The sequence below is a fragment of the Epinephelus lanceolatus genome, chromosome 10 (assembly GCF_041903045.1).
Source record: "Epinephelus lanceolatus isolate andai-2023 chromosome 10, ASM4190304v1, whole genome shotgun sequence".
NCBI classification, from domain to species: Eukaryota; Metazoa; Chordata; class Actinopteri; order Perciformes; family Serranidae; genus Epinephelus; species Epinephelus lanceolatus.
In genome coordinates this window covers 2,992,067-3,010,743 of record NC_135743.1, presented here as the reverse complement: position 1 = coordinate 3,010,743, position 18,677 = coordinate 2,992,067, and the positions used below count along the sequence as shown (strand labels likewise).

The following is an 18,677-nucleotide window of genomic DNA, read 5'->3' as shown; positions in this document are numbered from 1 at the left end:
CGAACATCTAACTTTAAAGCAGTGACACCAATAAAAAGTTACTTAGATAGATACTTTCACTGACCAAATGACGAATTTCCCTTAGCAGGTCACGTGTTCAGCAAGGAGTCTGCCTTTGAAGGGAGTATAGAGAAGTTTCACCATAATTCATTTTCCTGTGGGAAAGGGCCGTCTGTTTGGGAAGCACTGAGCATATGACTTGATAAAGTTGCGTGAGAGTTTGTAAACAGATGATTTGATATAGTTTTGCTTTTGTTAAACATGGACCCTGTTTACTTCAATTCATCAAGAATGTTTGCCATTTTTGGATTTTTCGTTCACCTTTGAGGCAGGTGAGAAAGACAAACTTTTCTCGACAAATTCAGTGTAACACTGGGTTAGTGACTGGTATACAGATGGTCATTTGGGGGTTTAAGTATTCCTTTACGAAATGACCAAACTAACGCAGCTTCATATAAACCTCAGAATATAATCAGCATGACTCACAACAGGTTTGTAGAACCTTACAATACAATAATAAACGTTTGCATTTTCTTCAGCTGATGTGACCCCTGATGTGATGAACTCTGGTGTGTTTACTGTCGGCAGTGTAGAAATAACAGACACATCCTGCCAAGTGACAAACACTGATGTTAACTGGAAATTATTGATTGTGTCCAAACAGGGAGGAGAGTCAGGACTATAAAATCAGACCTGAATGTCTCACTGAACTGTGACAGGGAGACATCAACCAGATTATAATCCAACATGTTTTCCTTCAGGATGCTGCTCTGTGCTCTGACGCTCACTCTGCTGGCTGTTACTGTGGAGTCTGGCGACTACTTTTATGAGGATACTCCTAGTAAGTATTTTGGGTTTTGGGGGTATTGTGCAGTAAAATGCAGTTTAAAACCATGACTGTGCTGCTCTACAACCTCTCCATGAGTTTAAATTAATCTCACTGATGTGCTGCTGTCAGTCGATACAGTGGTGGAGTATACATACCTTGACTATGCCTATGAGTCTCCAGTTGTTCGTGCTGAGAAGGTGATGCGGCCGATAAGATCCCTTCAATCTGCATATGGACCAATCAGCCACTCTGGAGTCAAGTCAGTCCAAACACACTCAGCTGACACGACATATAATATGAATAATGAAGATAAAACACTTTAACTGTTGTTTGTTCCTCAGAGTGACACTGGAGGACGGATCTCAGTGGCTCATCCATAAAAGAGACACCGGCACCGACTCTCAGATGGTGGTGACCAGCGCTGAAAACATGAGCTCAAAGTGGAAGGTGAGCCACATATCAGTCTTATTTGTTTTGCAGGGCTCTGATATGTCAACAAGTTCTAACAAATGGTGCTTTGACTTCTGAGTGTGTGGACACATGGTCATGACATGTATGAGCTCATGTCTGCTGCAGGGAGACGAGTCATGGACTTGTTACTTTAGTAAAATCTACGGCCCCGTTTACACTGCTTCTTCAAGGCAGGAGTTTCACGCTGTTACGCTGCCTCGCCATGCTGCGTTGAAGGTACAGTCCTACAATGGGAGACAGTGTCTCGCCTTTAAGGCTGGCATCAGAGGGAGTGACAGCGCAGAAATGATGTCTGTATAAACGAGACAGGGAAAAACCATGGGCAGACCGGGTGTGATGTTTTGCAAACTTGTTATGTTTGCAACCCACCACAGGAGATATCAAAAGTAGCTCATAGCAGTTAGCAGCTACCTCAAAGAAGCAGAAGAACAGCGACTGAAAATGTCAGCAAGTTGTGAAAACAATGAGGCTTCTTACCCTCCAAGCAGATCAGCTGCCATATAACAGGAACGGTAAATGTCCGATATGTTGTAATATTGTTACCTCTGCCAAGGAGGTTATGTTTTCGCGGGCGTTGGTCTGTATGTCTGTTTGTTTGTCTGCAAAATAACTCAAAAAGTTCTGAATGGATTTCGATGAAATTGTCAGGAAAGGTTGATAATGGGACAAGGAATAGATGATAAAATTTTGGTGGTGATTGTTTGAAGCGAAGTGGATAAAATAATAAAATGGTGGGAAATCCGAGCTGCTTGGCGGAGGTCTGCGCTCTTTCTAATTGGTTATAAAACGCTGACGAGGCGTATGTTATGTCACACTTGAGGCCAATGCTCTTGTGTGACATGTCACGCCTCTTTTGATTACACGATGCCGACATGCCGTCTGAAATCACACACTGGGGCAGCATGATGCGCTCGGTCTGTTTCTGTCCTCCTCTCAAAGTTGGCGGTTTGCTGGGCGGGTTCGGGTGGTTAATCAACAGATATTTTTGGGGAAGGTGTGGATTAGCTCTCAAATAGATACCGATGCTGCTATGTTGCATATCTTTTGCTTCTGGATACTGAGGCAGCATTATGCCGCTGTTAGTTTGGTTCAGTGTAAAAAAGCAAAGCAGGCGTAACGGTGGGCCTTCATCGCTGCAGTAGCACAGAATCCTCCAGATTCCCTCTGTTGACAGTCTTTATGCTAAGCTAAGATAAACGGCTGCTGGCTGTAGCTCCATACAACCCATCCAGTACCTAAAATTATCAAAGTACCTTGTGGTGGAGCTGACGTGCTGACGTATTGCGGTAAGCGAGTTGTGTCATTTCCGGTGTTTCTGTGACAGCGTCTCTGTACTGCTCTGGTGAATTCTACTAGCCTGCTTTCTCACTTCAGTTGCTTTAACATCTACTCCAAGTCTTAACCCACACTGGTTCTGTTTAAGCACTTATAGCTCTCCTCCTTTCTACGACTTTCTACCAAGTTCAGAGCAGTCCTTCAGTAACAGAGGTTTCCTGTACTGACTTTAACCTCTCCCAAATTGATCATTTTGTTGATAGCGCCGTAGGCTCGCTGCGAACAACACTCGACTCTGTAGCTCCTCTTAAAAAGAAGTTAACAAAGCAAAGAAAGTTTGCTCCTTGGTATAACTCTCAAACCCGTAAGTTAAAACAAATATTGCGAAAATTTGAAAGGAATTGGCGATTAACTAAACTGGAAGAATCTCGTTTAATCTGGACAGACAGTCTCAAAACTTATAAGAGGGGCCTCCGCAATGCCAGAGCAAACTATTACTCAGCATTAATAGAAGAAAACAAGAACAACCCCAGGTTTCTTTTCAGCACTGTAGCCAGGCTGACTGAGAGTCAAAGCTCTATTGAGCCTTGTATTCCTTTAGCCCTTAGCAGTAATGATTTTATGAGCTTTTTTAATGACAAAATTCTAACTATTAGAGGCAAAATTCATGACCTCCTGTCCTCAGATAGTACCTATCTAACCTCAAACGCAGCTGTAAGACCTAATATATATTTAGATTGCTTCTCCCCAATTTCTCTTCAAGAATTGACCGCAGTGATTTCTTCATCTAAATCATCAACGTGTCTCTTAGACCCCATCCCAACTAGGCTACTTAAGGAGGTCTTTCCTTTAGTTAACACTCATATATTAGATATGATCAATATATCCTTATTAACAGGCTATGTACCACAGTCTTTTAAGGTAGCTGTAATTAAACCTCTCCTAAAAAAGCCCACCCTGGATCCAGAGGTGTTAGCCAACTATAGCCCAATATCTAATCTTCCCTTTATGTCAGAGATCCTTGAGAAAGTAGTCGCAGACCAGCTGTGTGATTTTCTCCATGATAATAATTTATTTGAGGAATTTCAGTCAGGATTTAGAGTGCATCATAGCACTGAGACAGCTCTAGTTAAAATTACAAATGACCTTCTGATTGCTTCAGACAAAGGACTTGTCTCTGTACTTGTTTTATTAGATCTTAGTGCGGCGTTTGACACTATTGACCATCAAATTCTACTGCAGAGACTGGATCACTTAATTGGCCTAAAAGGTTCTGCGCTAAGCTGGTTTAAATCTTATTTATCTGATCGTTTTCAGTTTATTGGCGTTCATAATGAATCATCCTTACGTACTAAAGTTTGTTTTGGAGTTCCGCAAGGTTCTGTGCTCCGGAGCCTTTGTGCTCCACTGTCTCTCAGATTAACTCATATCGCAGCGGTGCCTGGACAGCGTGACATGTGTGGTTGTGCTGCTGCCGTGGTCCTGCCAGATGCCTCCTGCTGCTGCTGCCATCATTAGTCATTAGTCATACTTCTACTGTTATTATACACATATGATTATTGTCACACATGTATACTGTCAGATATTAATACATACTTTCAACATATTGTACCACAGTAGCCAGAATTATAATTATAATAATATTACTTTCAATAATGTTGTTGTAACCTACTGTCATTACCGTCTGTCCTGCATCTCTCTCTCTCTCTCTCTCTCTCTGTCTCATTGTGTCATATGGATTACTGTTAATTTATTATACTGATCTGTTCTGTACGACATCTATTGCACGTCTGTCCGTCCTGGAAGAGGGATCCCTCCTCAGTTGCTCTTCCTGAGGTTTCTACTGTTTTTTTTCCCCGTTAAAGGGTTTTTTTTGGGGAGTTTTTCCTGATCAGCTGTGAGGGTCATAAGGACAGAGGGATGTCGTATGCTGTAAAGCCCTGTGAGGCAAATTGTGATTTGTGATATTGGGCTTTATAAATAAAATTGATTGATTGATTGATTGATTGATTGATTGATTGATTGATCCAGACATCAGAGTGGCATCAGTCTGAATCTTTCCACTCTACAAAAACATTTTGTTGATGTACATCCAGAACATGTTCAGGAATATATACTGTGTGTATATATTTACTATCAATTACCAAATGTTCTATGTGGAAGCCAAAGAAATTAATGGGAGGAGGACGGTGGCTGAGTTTGTGAAGGCTGGAGGAGACACCTACGACGTCCACGGGGCCAACTGTCACCATGCAACAGAAGCCATGATGAATCTGTAAACATGAGCTCTTCTGTTTCCTCACAGTTTGTTTCCCCTCTGATCAGCAGATATAAAGATGAAACCCCTCACAGGTCTTCTCTTTATGTTGGTTTAACGTCGTCCAAATCAAATTTCACTACAAGATTTCCTGTAACCTCACATGACTGAAATAAAATGTCTAAATAGTATCCTTCCTCCCACACAGTTGTTTCTGCAAGGGTCTGTTTCAAACTGACTTTCTAGCATGTAAATCATCCAAGGCTGTTTCAGAGAGCAGGTTTAGTGAAAACTCTGAGTTAGTTAACCCTGAGATGATGGAAACTCTGACAGAGCCAGACATGATGTTTCATCTCCTCACTGAGTCAGTCTGCATCAAGCACAAGTGCAACCTGTGTGTGACGTCGTCTGCTCCAATGAACTGGTAGCTGGTAGCTGGTGGTAACAGCCAGGTTTATCACCTTGTGGAAAAACCCTCTGTAGCTCTGGGATAAATAGCAAAGGACAACAGTGTGATGTCACCTGGTGTGGACGACCCACTCATGCTCTATCTCATGAAAAATCCTCCGTAGCTCTGAAAATTTCTCTGTTTATATTTGTTTAAGAATCAAATTACAATGAAACAACAAAGTGACACAGTGATCGTATAGCGGATTTTAAATGTATGCCAATAAAATGGTTTCAGACACTGAACTGTTACCCTTTATTTTTGCACAGAGATAACACACTGTTTCGCCTCGTCATGAATCTTTGGTCTGAGTTTTAAGATGCACTAAACCACCCGCTCACAGCTCAGAAAAAAACAGCACTGAATCATCAAACAGACCCAGAGACCAGAGTTTCTGTCTGACAGCGTTTGCTAACATGAGGTCTGCACTGGATTGATGAAGGGTCAGAATGTCCTGATTGTCCTCACCTTTCATAAGCCCTAAGGACGGGCGTCCTCACACCCTGATCGGTCCAGAGGGGAAACACACCAAGCTGCTCTCCAGTCTTCATTAGGAGTCGATGCCTACACCCTGCACAACAGGTGATCTGAATTACCCTCCAATCAGCCATGACATCCAGCCAACATGAACTGCAAAAAGAGAAATGACGGCAGGTACCAAACCACGAGGGACTGCAACACAATCTCTACACACAACATCAAAACACAGTGTTCAGGGATGTAGCTCCAGAAATTTTTTTTTAAGCCAGGAACACTCCCCGTACAGCAGCACAAAGTGTCAGAGACCTGGACTATGGCCTGTTGTCCAGTGACGTTCCTGCCTCTCCTTCTCCTCCTCTTTGTCAGACTGAATCCAGCTCCATCCACAAAAATGTATTCATGGAGTCCAACTCAAATGTTCTCTTTCAGATGAAAACAGAGTCAGTGTTACAGACAGACAGACAGACAGACAGACAGTCTGCCACCTCTCACACACACTCCTCCTCATCTGGTCTGCCACCTCTCACACACACTCCTCCTCGTCTGGTCTGCCACCTCTCACACACACTCCTCCTCGTCTGGTCTGCCACCTCTCACACATATTATTAAATATGGAAACATATATGGAACCAAATATAAACACAAGAGTACATTTTCCCGCCCTGAGTAACAGGAGGAAGCTGACTCTTTAATCTAACACCGTCAGACTGTGAATGATTAATACAAAAATTTGTCGACTCAGGCTTTTTTCTTTTAGGATTACGAAATCCCTGTAAACATGAGCTTTGAGCTGCTTCAGGCTGCAGCTGAACTCTGTGAACCAAGAGAAGAAGCGTTTGAATGGGAACTGATAGTAAAACAAAACTCTCAGTTGAAGAAAACCCTCGCACAGGATTTACATTGATTTGAGGTTAATTCTGATAAATAATCACATGCTAGTCCATAGCCATTGATAGCTTTGTCACCTTCTACCTATGCCAGTCCTCAATGCCTATGTGCAGTTTCACATAGATTGACCACGTCAGTGAGTAGAAAAACGTGGGACAGACAGAATGACTGACTGACAGAATGACACACTGACAGTTTCCGTGATTATGTACAGCATACCATACCATGACTTAGTCATACCAAACATTAGAAAACAACACCAACATTGGTCCACAGGGGGAGCCACAGCGATCGGTCGCATTTTAGCCATTTTGAAGCATTCTTCTGTTGTTATAGCGCCACCCAGTTGTCAATTAGAGTTAAATTTCTCCAGTCACCTTGAGGCGTCCTGTTCTACATATCTACCAAGTTTAGTATAAATCCATATGGCGGTTAGGCCTAGATAAGAAATGAGCTCTCTAGCGCCCCCATTTTGTTTGATGGGGTCAATAATGGAGGGGTCCCCTCAGATTATGTGTGGTCATATGCCTACAAAGTTGCGTGATGATGGGTGAAACCCTTGAGATGTTATACACCTTTATGTGATGAGCCACGCCCTCCGCAATATTCATTGCCTTATAGAAGCTCAGTTTTAGTAAGTTTTCCAACTTTTGCCAAGAGGGAACTTTAGATATTGGTCCCTAGATTATGTTCACCCAGTTTCATGCAGATCGCTCAAACTTCCTAGGAAGAGATCCATTTGAAGTGTTTTTCAAAAAATTCAAAATGGTGGGAAATCTATATAAGCGGAAGTTATGGGTTCTTGAGGCAAATTTGTTTGCATTTTCTTCAGCTGATGTGACCCCTGATGTGATGACCTCTGGTGTGTTTACTGTCGGCAGTGTAGAAATAACAGACACATCCTGCCAAGTGACAAACACTGATGTTAACTGGAAATTATTGACTGTGTCCAAACAGGGAGGAGAGTCAGGACTATAAAATCAGACCTGAATGTCTCACTGAGCTGTGACAGGGAGACATCAACCAGATTATAATTCAACATGTTTTCCTTCAGGATGCTGCTCTGTGCTCTGACGCTCACTCTGCTGGCTGTTACTGTGGAGTCTGGCGAAGTATTTTGTAAGTATTTTGGGTTTTGGGGGTATTGTGCAGTAAAATGCAGTTTAAAACCATGACTGTGCTGCTCTACAACCTCTCCATGAGTTTAAATTAATCTCACTGATGTGCTGCTGTCAGTCGGTCCGGTGATTGGGAATACAGTGGTCGAGAATTCAGTGGTCCGGAATACAGTGGACGAGTATACAGACCTTGACTATGCCTATGAGTCTCCAGTTGTTCGTGCTGAGAAGGTGATGCGGCCGATAAGATCCCTTCAATCTGCATATGGACCAATCAGCCACTCTGGAGTCAAGTCAGTCCAAACACACTCAGCTGACACGACATATAATATGAATAATGAAGATAAAACACTTTAACTGTTGTTTGTTCCTCAGAGTGACACTGGAGGACGGATCTCAGTGGCTCATCCATAAAAGAGACACCGGCACCGACTCTCAGATGGTGGTGACCAGCGCTGAAAACATGAGCTCAAAGTGGAAGGTGAGCCACATATCAGTCTTATTTGTTTTACAGGGCTCTGATATGTCAACAAGTTCTAACAAATGGTGCCTTGACTTCTGAGTGTGTGGACACATGGTCATGACATGTATGAGCTCATGTCTGCTGCAGGGAGACGAGTCATGGACTTGTTACTTTAGTAAAATCTACGGCCCCGTTTACACTGCTTCTTCAAGGCAGGAGTTTCACGCTGTTACGCTGCCTCGCCATGCTGCGTTGAAGGTACAGTCCTACAATGGGAGACAGTGTCTCGCCTTTAAGGCTGGCATCAGAGGGAGTGACAGCGCAGAAATGATGTCTGTATAAACGAGACAGGGAAAAACCATGGGCAGACCGGGTGTGATGTTTTGCAAACTTGTTACGTTTGCAACCCACCACAGGAGATTGGGGAAGGTGTGGATTAGCTCTCAATTAGATACCGATGCTGCTATGTTGCATATCTTTTGCTTCTGGATACTGAGGCAGCATTATGCCGCTGTTAGTTTGGTTCAGTGTAAAAAAGCAAAGCAGGCGTAACGGTGGGCCTTCATCGCTGCAGTAGCACAGAATCCTCCAGATTCCCTCTGTTGACAGTCTTTATGCTAAGCTAAGATAAACAGCTGCTGGCTGTAGCTCCATACAACCCATCCAGACATCAGAGTGGCATCAGTCTGAATCTTTCCACTCTACAAAAACATTTTGTTGATGTACATCCAGAACATGTTCAGGAATATATACTGTGTGTATATATTTACTATCAATTACCAAATGTTCTATGTACATATTAAATATATGTCACAGACTCTCTGTGTTTTCTCTCTGCAGTCGGTGGAAGCCAAAGAAATTAATGGGAGGAGGACGGTGGCTGAGTTTGTGAAGGCTGGAGGAGACACCTACGACGTCCACGGGGCCAACTGTCACCATGCAACAGAAGCCATGATGAATCTGTAAACATGAGCTCTTCTGTTTCCTCACAGTTTGTTTCCCCTCTGATCAGCAGATATAAAGATGAAACCCCTCACAGGTCTTCTCTTTATGTTGGTTTAACGTCGTCCAAATCAAATTTCACTACAAGATTTCCTGTAACCTCACATGACTGAAATAAAATGTCTAAATAGTATCCTTCCTCCCACACAGTTGTTTCTGCAAGGGTCTGTTTCAAACTGACTTTCTAGCATGTAAATCATCCAAGGCTGTTTCAGAGAGCAGGTTTAGTGAAAACTCTGAGTTAGTTAACCCTGAGATGATGGAAACTCTGACAGAGCCAGACATGATGTTTCATCTCCTCACTGAGTCAGTCTGCATCAAGCACAAGTGCAACCTGTGTGTGACGTCGTCTGCTCCAATGAACTGGTAGCTGGTAGCTGGTGGTAACAGCCAGGTTTATCACCTTGTGGAAAAACCCTCTGTAGCTCTGGGATAAATAGCAAAGGACAACAGTGTGATGTCACCTGGTGTGGACGACCCACTCATGCTCTATCTCATGAAAAATCCTCCGTAGCTCTGAAAATTTCTCTGTTTATATTTGTTTAAGAATCAAATTACAATGAAACAACAAAGTGACACAGTGATCGTATAGCGGATTTTAAATGTATGCCAATAAAATGGTTTCAGACACTGAACTGTTACCCTTTATTTTTGCACAGAGATAACACACTGTTTCGCCTCGTCATGAATCTTTGGTCTGAGATTTAAGATGCACTAAACCACCCGCTCACAGCTCAGAAAAAAACAGCACTGAATCATCAAACAGACCCAGAGACCAGAGTTTCTGTCTGACAGCGTTTGCTAACATGAGGTCTGCACTGGATTGATGAAGGGTCAGAATGTCCTGATTGTCCTCACCTTTCATAAGCCCTAAGGACGGGCGTCCTCACACCCTGATCGGTCCAGAGGGGAAACACACCAAGCTGCTCTCCAGTCTTCATTAGGAGTCGATGCCTACACCCTGCACAACAGGTGATCTGAATTACCCTCCAATCAGCCATGACATCCAGCCAACATGAACTGCAAAAAGAGAAATGACGGCAGGTACCAAACCACGAGGGACTGCAACACAATCTCTACACACAACATCAAAACACAGTGTTCAGGGATGTAGCTCCAGAAATTTTTTTTTAAGCCAGGAACACTCCCCGTACAGCAGCACAAAGTGTCAGAGACCTGGACTATGGCCTGTTGTCCAGTGACGTTCCTGCCTCTCCTTCTCCTCCTCTTTGTCAGACTGAATCCAGCTCCATCCACAAAAATGTATTCATGGAGTCCAACTCAAATGTTCTCTTTCAGATGAAAACAGAGTCAGTGTTACAGACAGACAGACAGACAGACAGACAGTCTGCCACCTCTCACACACACTCCTCCTCATCTGGTCTGCCACCTCTCACACACACTCCTCCTCGTCTGGTCTGCCACCTCTCACACACACTCCTCCTCGTCTGGTCTGCCACCTCTCACACATATTATTAAATATGGAAACATATATGGAACCAAATATAAACACAAGAGTACATTTTCCCGCCCTGAGTAACAGGAGGAAGCTGACTCTTTAATCTAACACCGTCAGACTGTGAATGATTAATACAAAAATTTGTCGACTCAGGCTTTTTTCTTTTAGGGTTACGAAATCCCTGTAAACATGAGCTTTGAGCTGCTTCAGGCTGCAGCTGAACTCTGTGAACCAAGAGAAGAAGCGTTTGAATGGGAACTGATAGTAAAACAAAACTCTCAGTTGAAGAAAACCCTCGCACAGGATTTACATTGATTTGAGGTTAATTCTGATAAATAATCACATGCTAGTCCATAGCCATTGGTAGCTTTGTCACCTTCTACCTATGCCAGTCCTCAATGCCTATGTGCAGTTTCACATAGATTGACCACGTCAGTGAGTAGAAAAACGTGGGACAGACAGAATGACTGACTGACAGAATGACACACTGACAGTTTCCGTGATTATGTACAGCATACCATACCATGACTTAGTCATACCAAACATTAGAAAACAACACCAACATTGGTCCACAGGGGGAGCCACAGCGATCGGTCGCATTTTAGCCATTTTGAAGCATTTTTCTGTTGTTATAGCGCCACCTAGTTGCCAATTAGAGTTAAATTTCTCCAGTCACCTTGAGGCGTCCTGTTCTACATATCTACCAAGTTTAGTAAAAATCCATATGGCGGTTAGGCCTAGATAAGAAATGAGCTCTCTAGCGCCCCCATTTTGTTTGATGGGGTCAATAATGGAGGGGTCCCCTCAGATTATGTGTGGTCATATGCCTACAAAGTTGCGTGGTGATGGGTGAAACCCTTGAGATGTTATACACCTTTATGTGATGAGCCACGCCCTCCGCAATATTCATTGCCTTATAGAAGCTCAGTTTTAGTAAGTTTTCCAACTTTTGCCAAGAGGGAACTTTAGATATTGGTCCCTAGATTATGTTCACCCAGTTTCATGCAGATCGCTCAAACTTCCTAGGAAGAGATCCATTTGAAGTGTTTTTCAAAAAATTCAAAATGGTGGGAAATCTATATAAGCGGAAGTTATGGGTTCTTGAGGCAAATTTGTTTGCATTTTCTCCAGCTGATGTGACCCCTGATGTGATGAACTCTGGTGTGTTTACTGTCGGCAGTGTAGAAATAACAGACACATCCTGCCAAGTGACAAACACTGATGTTAACTGGAAATTATTGACTGTGTCCAAACAGGGAGGAGAGTCAGGACTATAAAATCAGACCTGAATGTCTCACTGAGCTGTGACAGGGAGACATCAACCAGATTATAATTCAACATGTTTTCCTTCAGGATGCTGCTCTGTGCTCTGACGCTCACTCTGCTGGCTGTTACTGTGGAGTCTGGCGAAGTATTTTGTAAGTATTTTGGGTTTTGGGGGTATTGTGCAGTAAAATGCAGTTTAAAACCATGACTGTGCTGCTCTACAACCTCTCCATGAGTTTAAATTAATCTCACTGATGTGCTGCTGTCAGTCGGTCCGGTGATTGGGAATACAGTGGTCGAGAATTCAGTGGTCCGGAATACAGTGGACGAGTATACAGACCTTGACTATGCCTATGAGTCTCCAGTTGTTCGTGCTGAGAAGGTGATGCGGCCGATAAGATCCCTTCAATCTGCATATGGACCAATCAGCCACTCTGGAGTCAAGTCAGTCCAAACACACTCAGCTGACACGACATATAATATGAATAATGAAGATAAAACACTTTAACTGTTGTTTGTTCCTCAGAGTGACACTGGAGGACGGATCTCAGTGGCTCATCCATAAAAGAGACACCGGCACCGACTCTCAGATGGTGGTGACCAGCGCTGAAAACATGAGCTCAAAGTGGAAGGTGAGCCACATATCAGTCTTATTTGTTTTACAGGGCTCTGATATGTCAACAAGTTCTAACAAATGGTGCCTTGACTTCTGAGTGTGTGGACACATGGTCATGACATGTATGAGCTCATGTCTGCTGCAGGGAGACGAGTCATGGACTTGTTACTTTAGTAAAATCTACGGCCCCGTTTACACTGCTTCTTCAAGGCAGGAGTTTCACGCTGTTACGCTGCCTCGCCATGCTGCGTTGAAGGTACAGTCCTACAATGGGAGACAGTGTCTCGCCTTTAAGGCTGGCATCAGAGGGAGTGACAGCGCAGAAATGATGTCTGTATAAACGAGACAGGGAAAAACCATGGGCAGACCGGGTGTGATGTTTTGCAAACTTGTTACGTTTGCAACCCACCACAGGAGATTGGGGAAGGTGTGGATTAGCTCTCAATTAGATACCGATGCTGCTATGTTGCATATCTTTTGCTTCTGGATACTGAGGCAGCATTATGCCGCTGTTAGTTTGGTTCAGTGTAAAAAAGCAAAGCAGGCGTAACGGTGGGCCTTCATCGCTGCAGTAGCACAGAATCCTCCAGATTCCCTCTGTTGACAGTCTTTATGCTAAGCTAAGATAAACAGCTGCTGGCTGTAGCTCCATACAACCCATCCAGACATCAGAGTGGCATCAGTCTGAATCTTTCCACTCTACAAAAACATTTTGTTGATGTACATCCAGAACATGTTCAGGAATATATACTGTGTGTATATATTTACTATCAATTACCAAATGTTCTATGTACATATTAAATATATGTCACAGACTCTCTGTGTTTTCTCTCTGCAGTCGGTGGAAGCCAAAGAAATTAATGGGAGGAGGACGGTGGCTGAGTTTGTGAAGGCTGGAGGAGACACCTATGACGTCCACGGGGCCAACTGTCACCATGCAACAGAAGCCATGATGAATCTGTAAACATGAGCTCTTCTGTTTCCTCACAGTTTGTTTCCCCTCTGATCAGCAGATATAAAGATGAAACCCCTCACAGGTCTTCTCTTTATGTTGGTTTAACGTCGTCCAAATCAAATTTCACTACAAGATTTCCTGTAACCTCACATGACTGAAATAAAATGTCTAAATAGTATCCTTCCTCCCACACAGTTGTTTCTGCAAGGGTCTGTTTCAAACTGACTTTCTAGCATGTAAATCATCCAAGGCTGTTTCAGAGAGCAGGTTTAGTGAAAACTCTGAGTTAGTTAACCCTGAGATGATGGAAACTCTGACAGAGCCAGACATGATGTTTCATCTCCTCACTGAGTCAGTCTGCATCAAGCACAAGTGCAACCTGTGTGTGACGTCGTCTGCTCCAATGAACTGGTAGCTGGTAGCTGGTGGTAACAGCCAGGTTTATCACCTTGTGGAAAAACCCTCTGTAGCTCTGGGATAAATAGCAAAGGACAACAGTGTGATGTCACCTGGTGTGGACGACCCACTCATGCTCTATCTCATGAAAAATCCTCCGTAGCTCTGAAAATTTCTCTGTTTATATTTGTTTAAGAATCAAATTACAATGAAACAACAAAGTGACACAGTGATCGTATAGCGGATTTTAAATGTATGCCAATAAAATGGTTTCAGACACTGAACTGTTACCCTTTATTTTTGCACAGAGATAACACACTGTTTCGCCTCGTCATGAATCTTTGGTCTGAGTTTTAAGATGCACTAAACCACCCGCTCACAGCTCAGAAAAAAACAGCACTGAATCATCAAACAGACCCAGAGACCAGAGTTTCTGTCTGACAGCGTTTGCTAACATGAGGTCTGCACTGGATTGATGAAGGGTCAGAATGTCCTGATTGTCCTCACCTTTCATAAGCCCTAAGGACGGGCGTCCTCACACCCTGATCGGTCCAGAGGGGAAACACACCAAGCTGCTCTCCAGTCTTCATTAGGAGTCGATGCCTACACCCTGCACAACAGGTGATCTGAATTACCCTCCAATCAGCCATGACATCCAGCCAACATGAACTGCAAAAAGAGAAATGACGGCAGGTACCAAACCACGAGGGACTGCAACACAATCTCTACACACAACATCAAAACACAGTGTTCAGGGATGTAGCTCCAGAAATTTTTTTTTAAGCCAGGAACACTCCCCGTACAGCAGCACAAAGTGTCAGAGACCTGGACTATGGCCTGTTGTCCAGTGACGTTCCTGCCTCTCCTTCTCCTCCTCTTTGTCAGACTGAATCCAGCTCCATCCACAAAAATGTATTCATGGAGTCCAACTCAAATGTTCTCTTTCAGATGAAAACAGAGTCAGTGTTACAGACAGACAGACAGACAGACAGACAGTCTGCCACCTCTCACACACACTCCTCCTCATCTGGTCTGCCACCTCTCACACACACTCCTCCTCGTCTGGTCTGCCACCTCTCACACATATTATTAAATATGGAAACATATATGGAACCAAATATAAACACAAGAGTACATTTTCCCGCCCTGAGTAACAGGAGGAAGCTGACTCTTTAATCTAACACCGTCAGACTGTGAATGATTAATACAAAAATTTGTCGACTCAGGCTTTTTTCTTTTAGGATTACGAAATCCCTGTAAACATGAGCTTTGAGCTGCTTCAGGCTGCAGCTGAACTCTGTGAACCAAGAGAAGAAGCGTTTGAATGGGAACTGATAGTAAAACAAAACTCTCAGTTGAAGAAAACCCTTGCACAGGATTTACATTGATTTGAGGTTAATTCTGATAAATAATCACATGCTAGTCCATAGCCATTGGTAGCTTTGTCACCTTCTACCTATGCCAGTCCTCAATGCCTATGTGCAGTTTCACATAGATTGACCACGTCAGTGAGTAGAAAAACGTGGGACAGACAGAATGACTGACTGACAGAATGACACACTGACAGTTTCCGTGATTATGTACAGCATACCATACCATGACTTAGTCATACCAAACATTAGAAAACAACACCAACATTGGTCCACAGGGGGAGCCACAGCGATCGGTCGCATTTTAGCCATTTTGAAGCATTCTTCTGTTGTTATAGCGCCACCCAGTTGTCAATTAGAGTTAAATTTCTCCAGTCACCTTGAGGCGTCCTGTTCTACATATCTACCAAGTTTAGTATAAATCCATATGGCGGTTAGGCCTAGATAAGAAATGAGCTCTCTAGCGCCCCCATTTTGTTTGATGGGGTCAATAATGGAGGGGTCCCCTCAGATTATGTGTGGTCATATGCCTACAAAGTTGCGTGATGATGGGTGAAACCCTTGAGATGTTATACACCTTTATGTGATGAGCCACGCCCTCCGCAATATTCATTGCCTTATAGAAGCTCAGTTTTAGTAAGTTTTCCAACTTTTGCCAAGAGGGAACTTTAGATATTGGTCCCTAGATTATGTTCACCCAGTTTCATGCAGATCGCTCAAACTTCCTAGGAAGAGATCCATTTGAAGTGTTTTTCAAAAAATTCAAAATGGTGGGAAATCTATATAAGCGGAAGTTATGGGTTCTTGAGGCAAATTTGTTTGCATTTTCTTCAGCTGATGTGACCCCTGATGTGATGACCTCTGGTGTGTTTACTGTCGGCAGTGTAGAAATAACAGACACATCCTGCCAAGTGACAAACACTGATGTTAACTGGAAATTATTGACTGTGTCCAAACAGGGAGGAGAGTCAGGACTATAAAATCAGACCTGAATGTCTCACTGAGCTGTGACAGGGAGACATCAACCAGATTATAATTCAACATGTTTTCCTTCAGGATGCTGCTCTGTGCTCTGACGCTCACTCTGCTGGCTGTTACTGTGGAGTCTGGCGAAGTATTTTGTAAGTATTTTGGGTTTTGGGGGTATTGTGCAGTAAAATGCAGTTTAAAACCATGACTGTGCTGCTCTACAACCTCTCCATGAGTTTAAATTAATCTCACTGATGTGCTGCTGTCAGTCGGTCCGGTGATTGGGAATACAGTGGTCGAGAATTCAGTGGTCCGGAATACAGTGGACGAGTATACAGACCTTGACTATGCCTATGAGTCTCCAGTTGTTCGTGCTGAGAAGGTGATGCGGCCGATAAGATCCCTTCAATCTGCATATGGACCAATCAGCCACTCTGGAGTCAAGTCAGTCCAAACACACTCAGCTGACACGACATATAATATGAATAATGAAGATAAAACACTTTAACTGTTGTTTGTTCCTCAGAGTGACACTGGAGGACGGATCTCAGTGGCTCATCCATAAAAGAGACACCGGCACCGACTCTCAGATGGTGGTGACCAGCGCTGAAAACATGAGCTCAAAGTGGAAGGTGAGCCACATATCAGTCTTATTTGTTTTACAGGGCTCTGATATGTCAACAAGTTCTAACAAATGGTGCTTTGACTTCTGAGTGTGTGGACACATGGTCATGACATGTATGAGCTCATGTCTGCTGCAGGGAGACGAGTCATGGACTTGTTACTTTAGTAAAATCTACGGCCCCGTTTACACTGCTTCTTCAAGGCAGGAGTTTCACGCTGTTACGCTGCCTCGCCATGCTGCGTTGAAGGTACAGTCCTACAATGGGAGACAGTGTCTCGCCTTTAAGGCTGGCATCAGAGGGAGTGACAGCGCAGAAATGATGTCTGTATAAACGAGACAGGGAAAAACCATGGGCAGACCGGGTGTGATGTTTTGCAAACTTGTTACGTTTGCAACCCACCACAGGAGATATCAAAAGTAGCTCATAGCAGTTAGCAGCTACCTCAAAGAAGCAGAAGAACAGCGACTGAAAATGTCAGCAAGTTGTGAAAACAATGAGGCTTCTTACCCTCCAAGCAGATCAGCTGCCATATAACAGGAACGGTAAATGTCCGATATGTTGTAATACTGTTACCTCTGCCACGGAGGTTATGTTTTCGCCGGCGTTGGTCTGTATGTCTGTTTGTTTGTCTGCAAAATAACTCAAAAAGTTCTGAATGGATTTCGATGAAATTGTCAGGAAAGGTTGATAATGGGACAAGGAATAGATGATAAAATTTTGGTGGTGATTGTTTGAAGCGAAGTGGATAAAATAATAAAATGGTGGGAAATCCGAGCTGCTTGGCGGAGGTCTGCGCTCTTTCTAATTGGTTATAAAACGCTGACGAGGCGTATGTTATGTCACACTTGAGGCCAATGCTCTTGTGTGACATGTCACGCCTCTTTTGATTACATGATGCCGACATGCCGTCTGAAATCACACACTGGGGCAGCATGATGCGCTCGGTCTGTTTCTGTCCTCCTCTCAAAGTTGGCGGTTTGCTGGGCGGGTTCGGGTGGTTAATCAACAGATATTTTTGGGGAAGGTGTGGATTAGCTCTCAAATAGATACCGATGCTGCTATGTTGCATATCTTTTGCTTCTGGATACTGAGGCAGCATTATGCCGCTGTTAGTTTGGTTCAGTGTAAAAAAGCAAAGCAGGCGTAACGGTGGGCCTTCATCGCTGCAGTAGCACAGAATCCTCCAGATTCCCTCTGTTGACAGTCTTTATGCTAAGCTAAGATAAACGGCTGCTGGCTGTAGCTCCATACAACCCATCCAGTACCTAAAATTATCAAAGTACCTTGTGGTGGAGCTGACGTGCTGACGTATTGCGGTAAGCGAGTTGTGTCATTTCCGGTGTTTCTGTGACAGCGTCTCTGTACTGCTCTGGTGAATTCTACTAGCCTGCTTTCTCACTTCAGTTGCTTTAACATCTACTCCAAGTCTTAACCCACACTGGTTCTGTTTAAGCACTTATAGCTCTCCTCCTTTCTACGACTTTCTACCAAGTTCAGAGCAGTCCTTCAGTAACAGAGGTTTCCTGTACTGACTTTAACCTCTCCCAAATTGATCATTTTGTTGATAGCGCCGTAGGCTCGCTGCGAACAACACTCGACTCTGTAGCTCCTCTTAAAAAGAAGTTAACAAAGCAAAGAAAGTTTGCTCCTTGGTATAACTCTCAAACCCGTAAGTTAAAACAAATATTGCGAAAATTTGAAAGGAATTGGCGATTAACTAAACTGGAAGAATCTCGTTTAATCTGGACAGACAGTCTCAAAACTTATAAGAGGGGCCTCCGCAATGCCA

The 18,677-nt window shown here is 43.5% G+C and overlaps 3 protein-coding genes and 1 long non-coding RNA gene across 4 annotated transcripts; all 4 read left to right on the top strand.

Moving 5' to 3' along the window:
- The first annotated feature begins 681 nt into the window (after positions 1 to 681).
- Positions 682 to 5,525, top strand: LOC144464454 (uncharacterized). The gene is made up of 3 exons (XM_078171286.1): positions 682 to 841; positions 959 to 1,088; positions 1,171 to 5,525. Exons 1-3 carry the CDS (start codon positions 748 to 750, stop codon positions 1,355 to 1,357), a joined length of 411 nt encoding a protein of 136 aa, XP_078027412.1. The 5' UTR covers positions 682 to 747; the 3' UTR covers positions 1,358 to 5,525.
- Positions 5,526 to 7,606: 2,081 nt separating this feature from the next.
- Positions 7,607 to 9,866, top strand: LOC144464451 (uncharacterized). The gene is made up of 4 exons (XM_078171282.1): positions 7,607 to 7,767; positions 7,885 to 8,059; positions 8,142 to 8,247; positions 9,070 to 9,866. Exons 1-4 carry the CDS (start codon positions 7,689 to 7,691, stop codon positions 9,193 to 9,195), a joined length of 486 nt encoding a protein of 161 aa, XP_078027408.1. The 5' UTR covers positions 7,607 to 7,688; the 3' UTR covers positions 9,196 to 9,866.
- Positions 9,867 to 11,947: 2,081 nt separating this feature from the next.
- On the top strand, positions 11,948 to 14,207 carry LOC144464450 (uncharacterized). Its single transcript, XM_078171281.1, has 4 exons — positions 11,948 to 12,108; positions 12,226 to 12,400; positions 12,483 to 12,588; positions 13,411 to 14,207. Exons 1-4 carry the CDS (start codon positions 12,030 to 12,032, stop codon positions 13,534 to 13,536), a joined length of 486 nt encoding a protein of 161 aa, XP_078027407.1. The 5' UTR covers positions 11,948 to 12,029; the 3' UTR covers positions 13,537 to 14,207.
- A 2,065-nt stretch (positions 14,208 to 16,272) lies between these two features.
- Positions 16,273 to 16,927, top strand: LOC144464449 (uncharacterized). The gene is made up of 3 exons (XR_013492142.1): positions 16,273 to 16,414; positions 16,532 to 16,706; positions 16,789 to 16,927. It is a non-coding gene; the product is annotated as an uncharacterized LOC144464449 (long non-coding RNA).
- Positions 16,928 to 18,677: the final 1,750 nt, after the last annotated feature.

Excerpts from the sequence above, each read along its gene's own strand:
- LOC144464454 (XM_078171286.1), top strand. The coding sequence starts at position 748 with ATGTTTTCCTTCAGGATGCTGCTCTGTGCTCTGACGCTCACTCTGCTG. Across the intron at positions 842-958 it reads CTTTTATGAGGATACTCCTA|TCGATACAGTGGTGGAGTAT; the intron begins GTAAGTATTTTG and ends TGCTGCTGTCAG. Across the intron at positions 1,089-1,170 it reads ATCAGCCACTCTGGAGTCAA|AGTGACACTGGAGGACGGAT; the intron begins GTCAGTCCAAAC and ends TTTGTTCCTCAG.
- LOC144464451 (XM_078171282.1), top strand. The coding sequence starts at position 7,689 with ATGTTTTCCTTCAGGATGCTGCTCTGTGCTCTGACGCTCACTCTGCTG. Across the intron at positions 7,768-7,884 it reads GGAGTCTGGCGAAGTATTTT|TCGGTCCGGTGATTGGGAAT; the intron begins GTAAGTATTTTG and ends TGCTGCTGTCAG. Across the intron at positions 8,248-9,069 it reads ACATGAGCTCAAAGTGGAAG|TCGGTGGAAGCCAAAGAAAT; the intron begins GTGAGCCACATA and ends TTCTCTCTGCAG.
- LOC144464450 (XM_078171281.1), top strand. The coding sequence starts at position 12,030 with ATGTTTTCCTTCAGGATGCTGCTCTGTGCTCTGACGCTCACTCTGCTG. Across the intron at positions 12,401-12,482 it reads ATCAGCCACTCTGGAGTCAA|AGTGACACTGGAGGACGGAT; the intron begins GTCAGTCCAAAC and ends TTTGTTCCTCAG. Across the intron at positions 12,589-13,410 it reads ACATGAGCTCAAAGTGGAAG|TCGGTGGAAGCCAAAGAAAT; the intron begins GTGAGCCACATA and ends TTCTCTCTGCAG.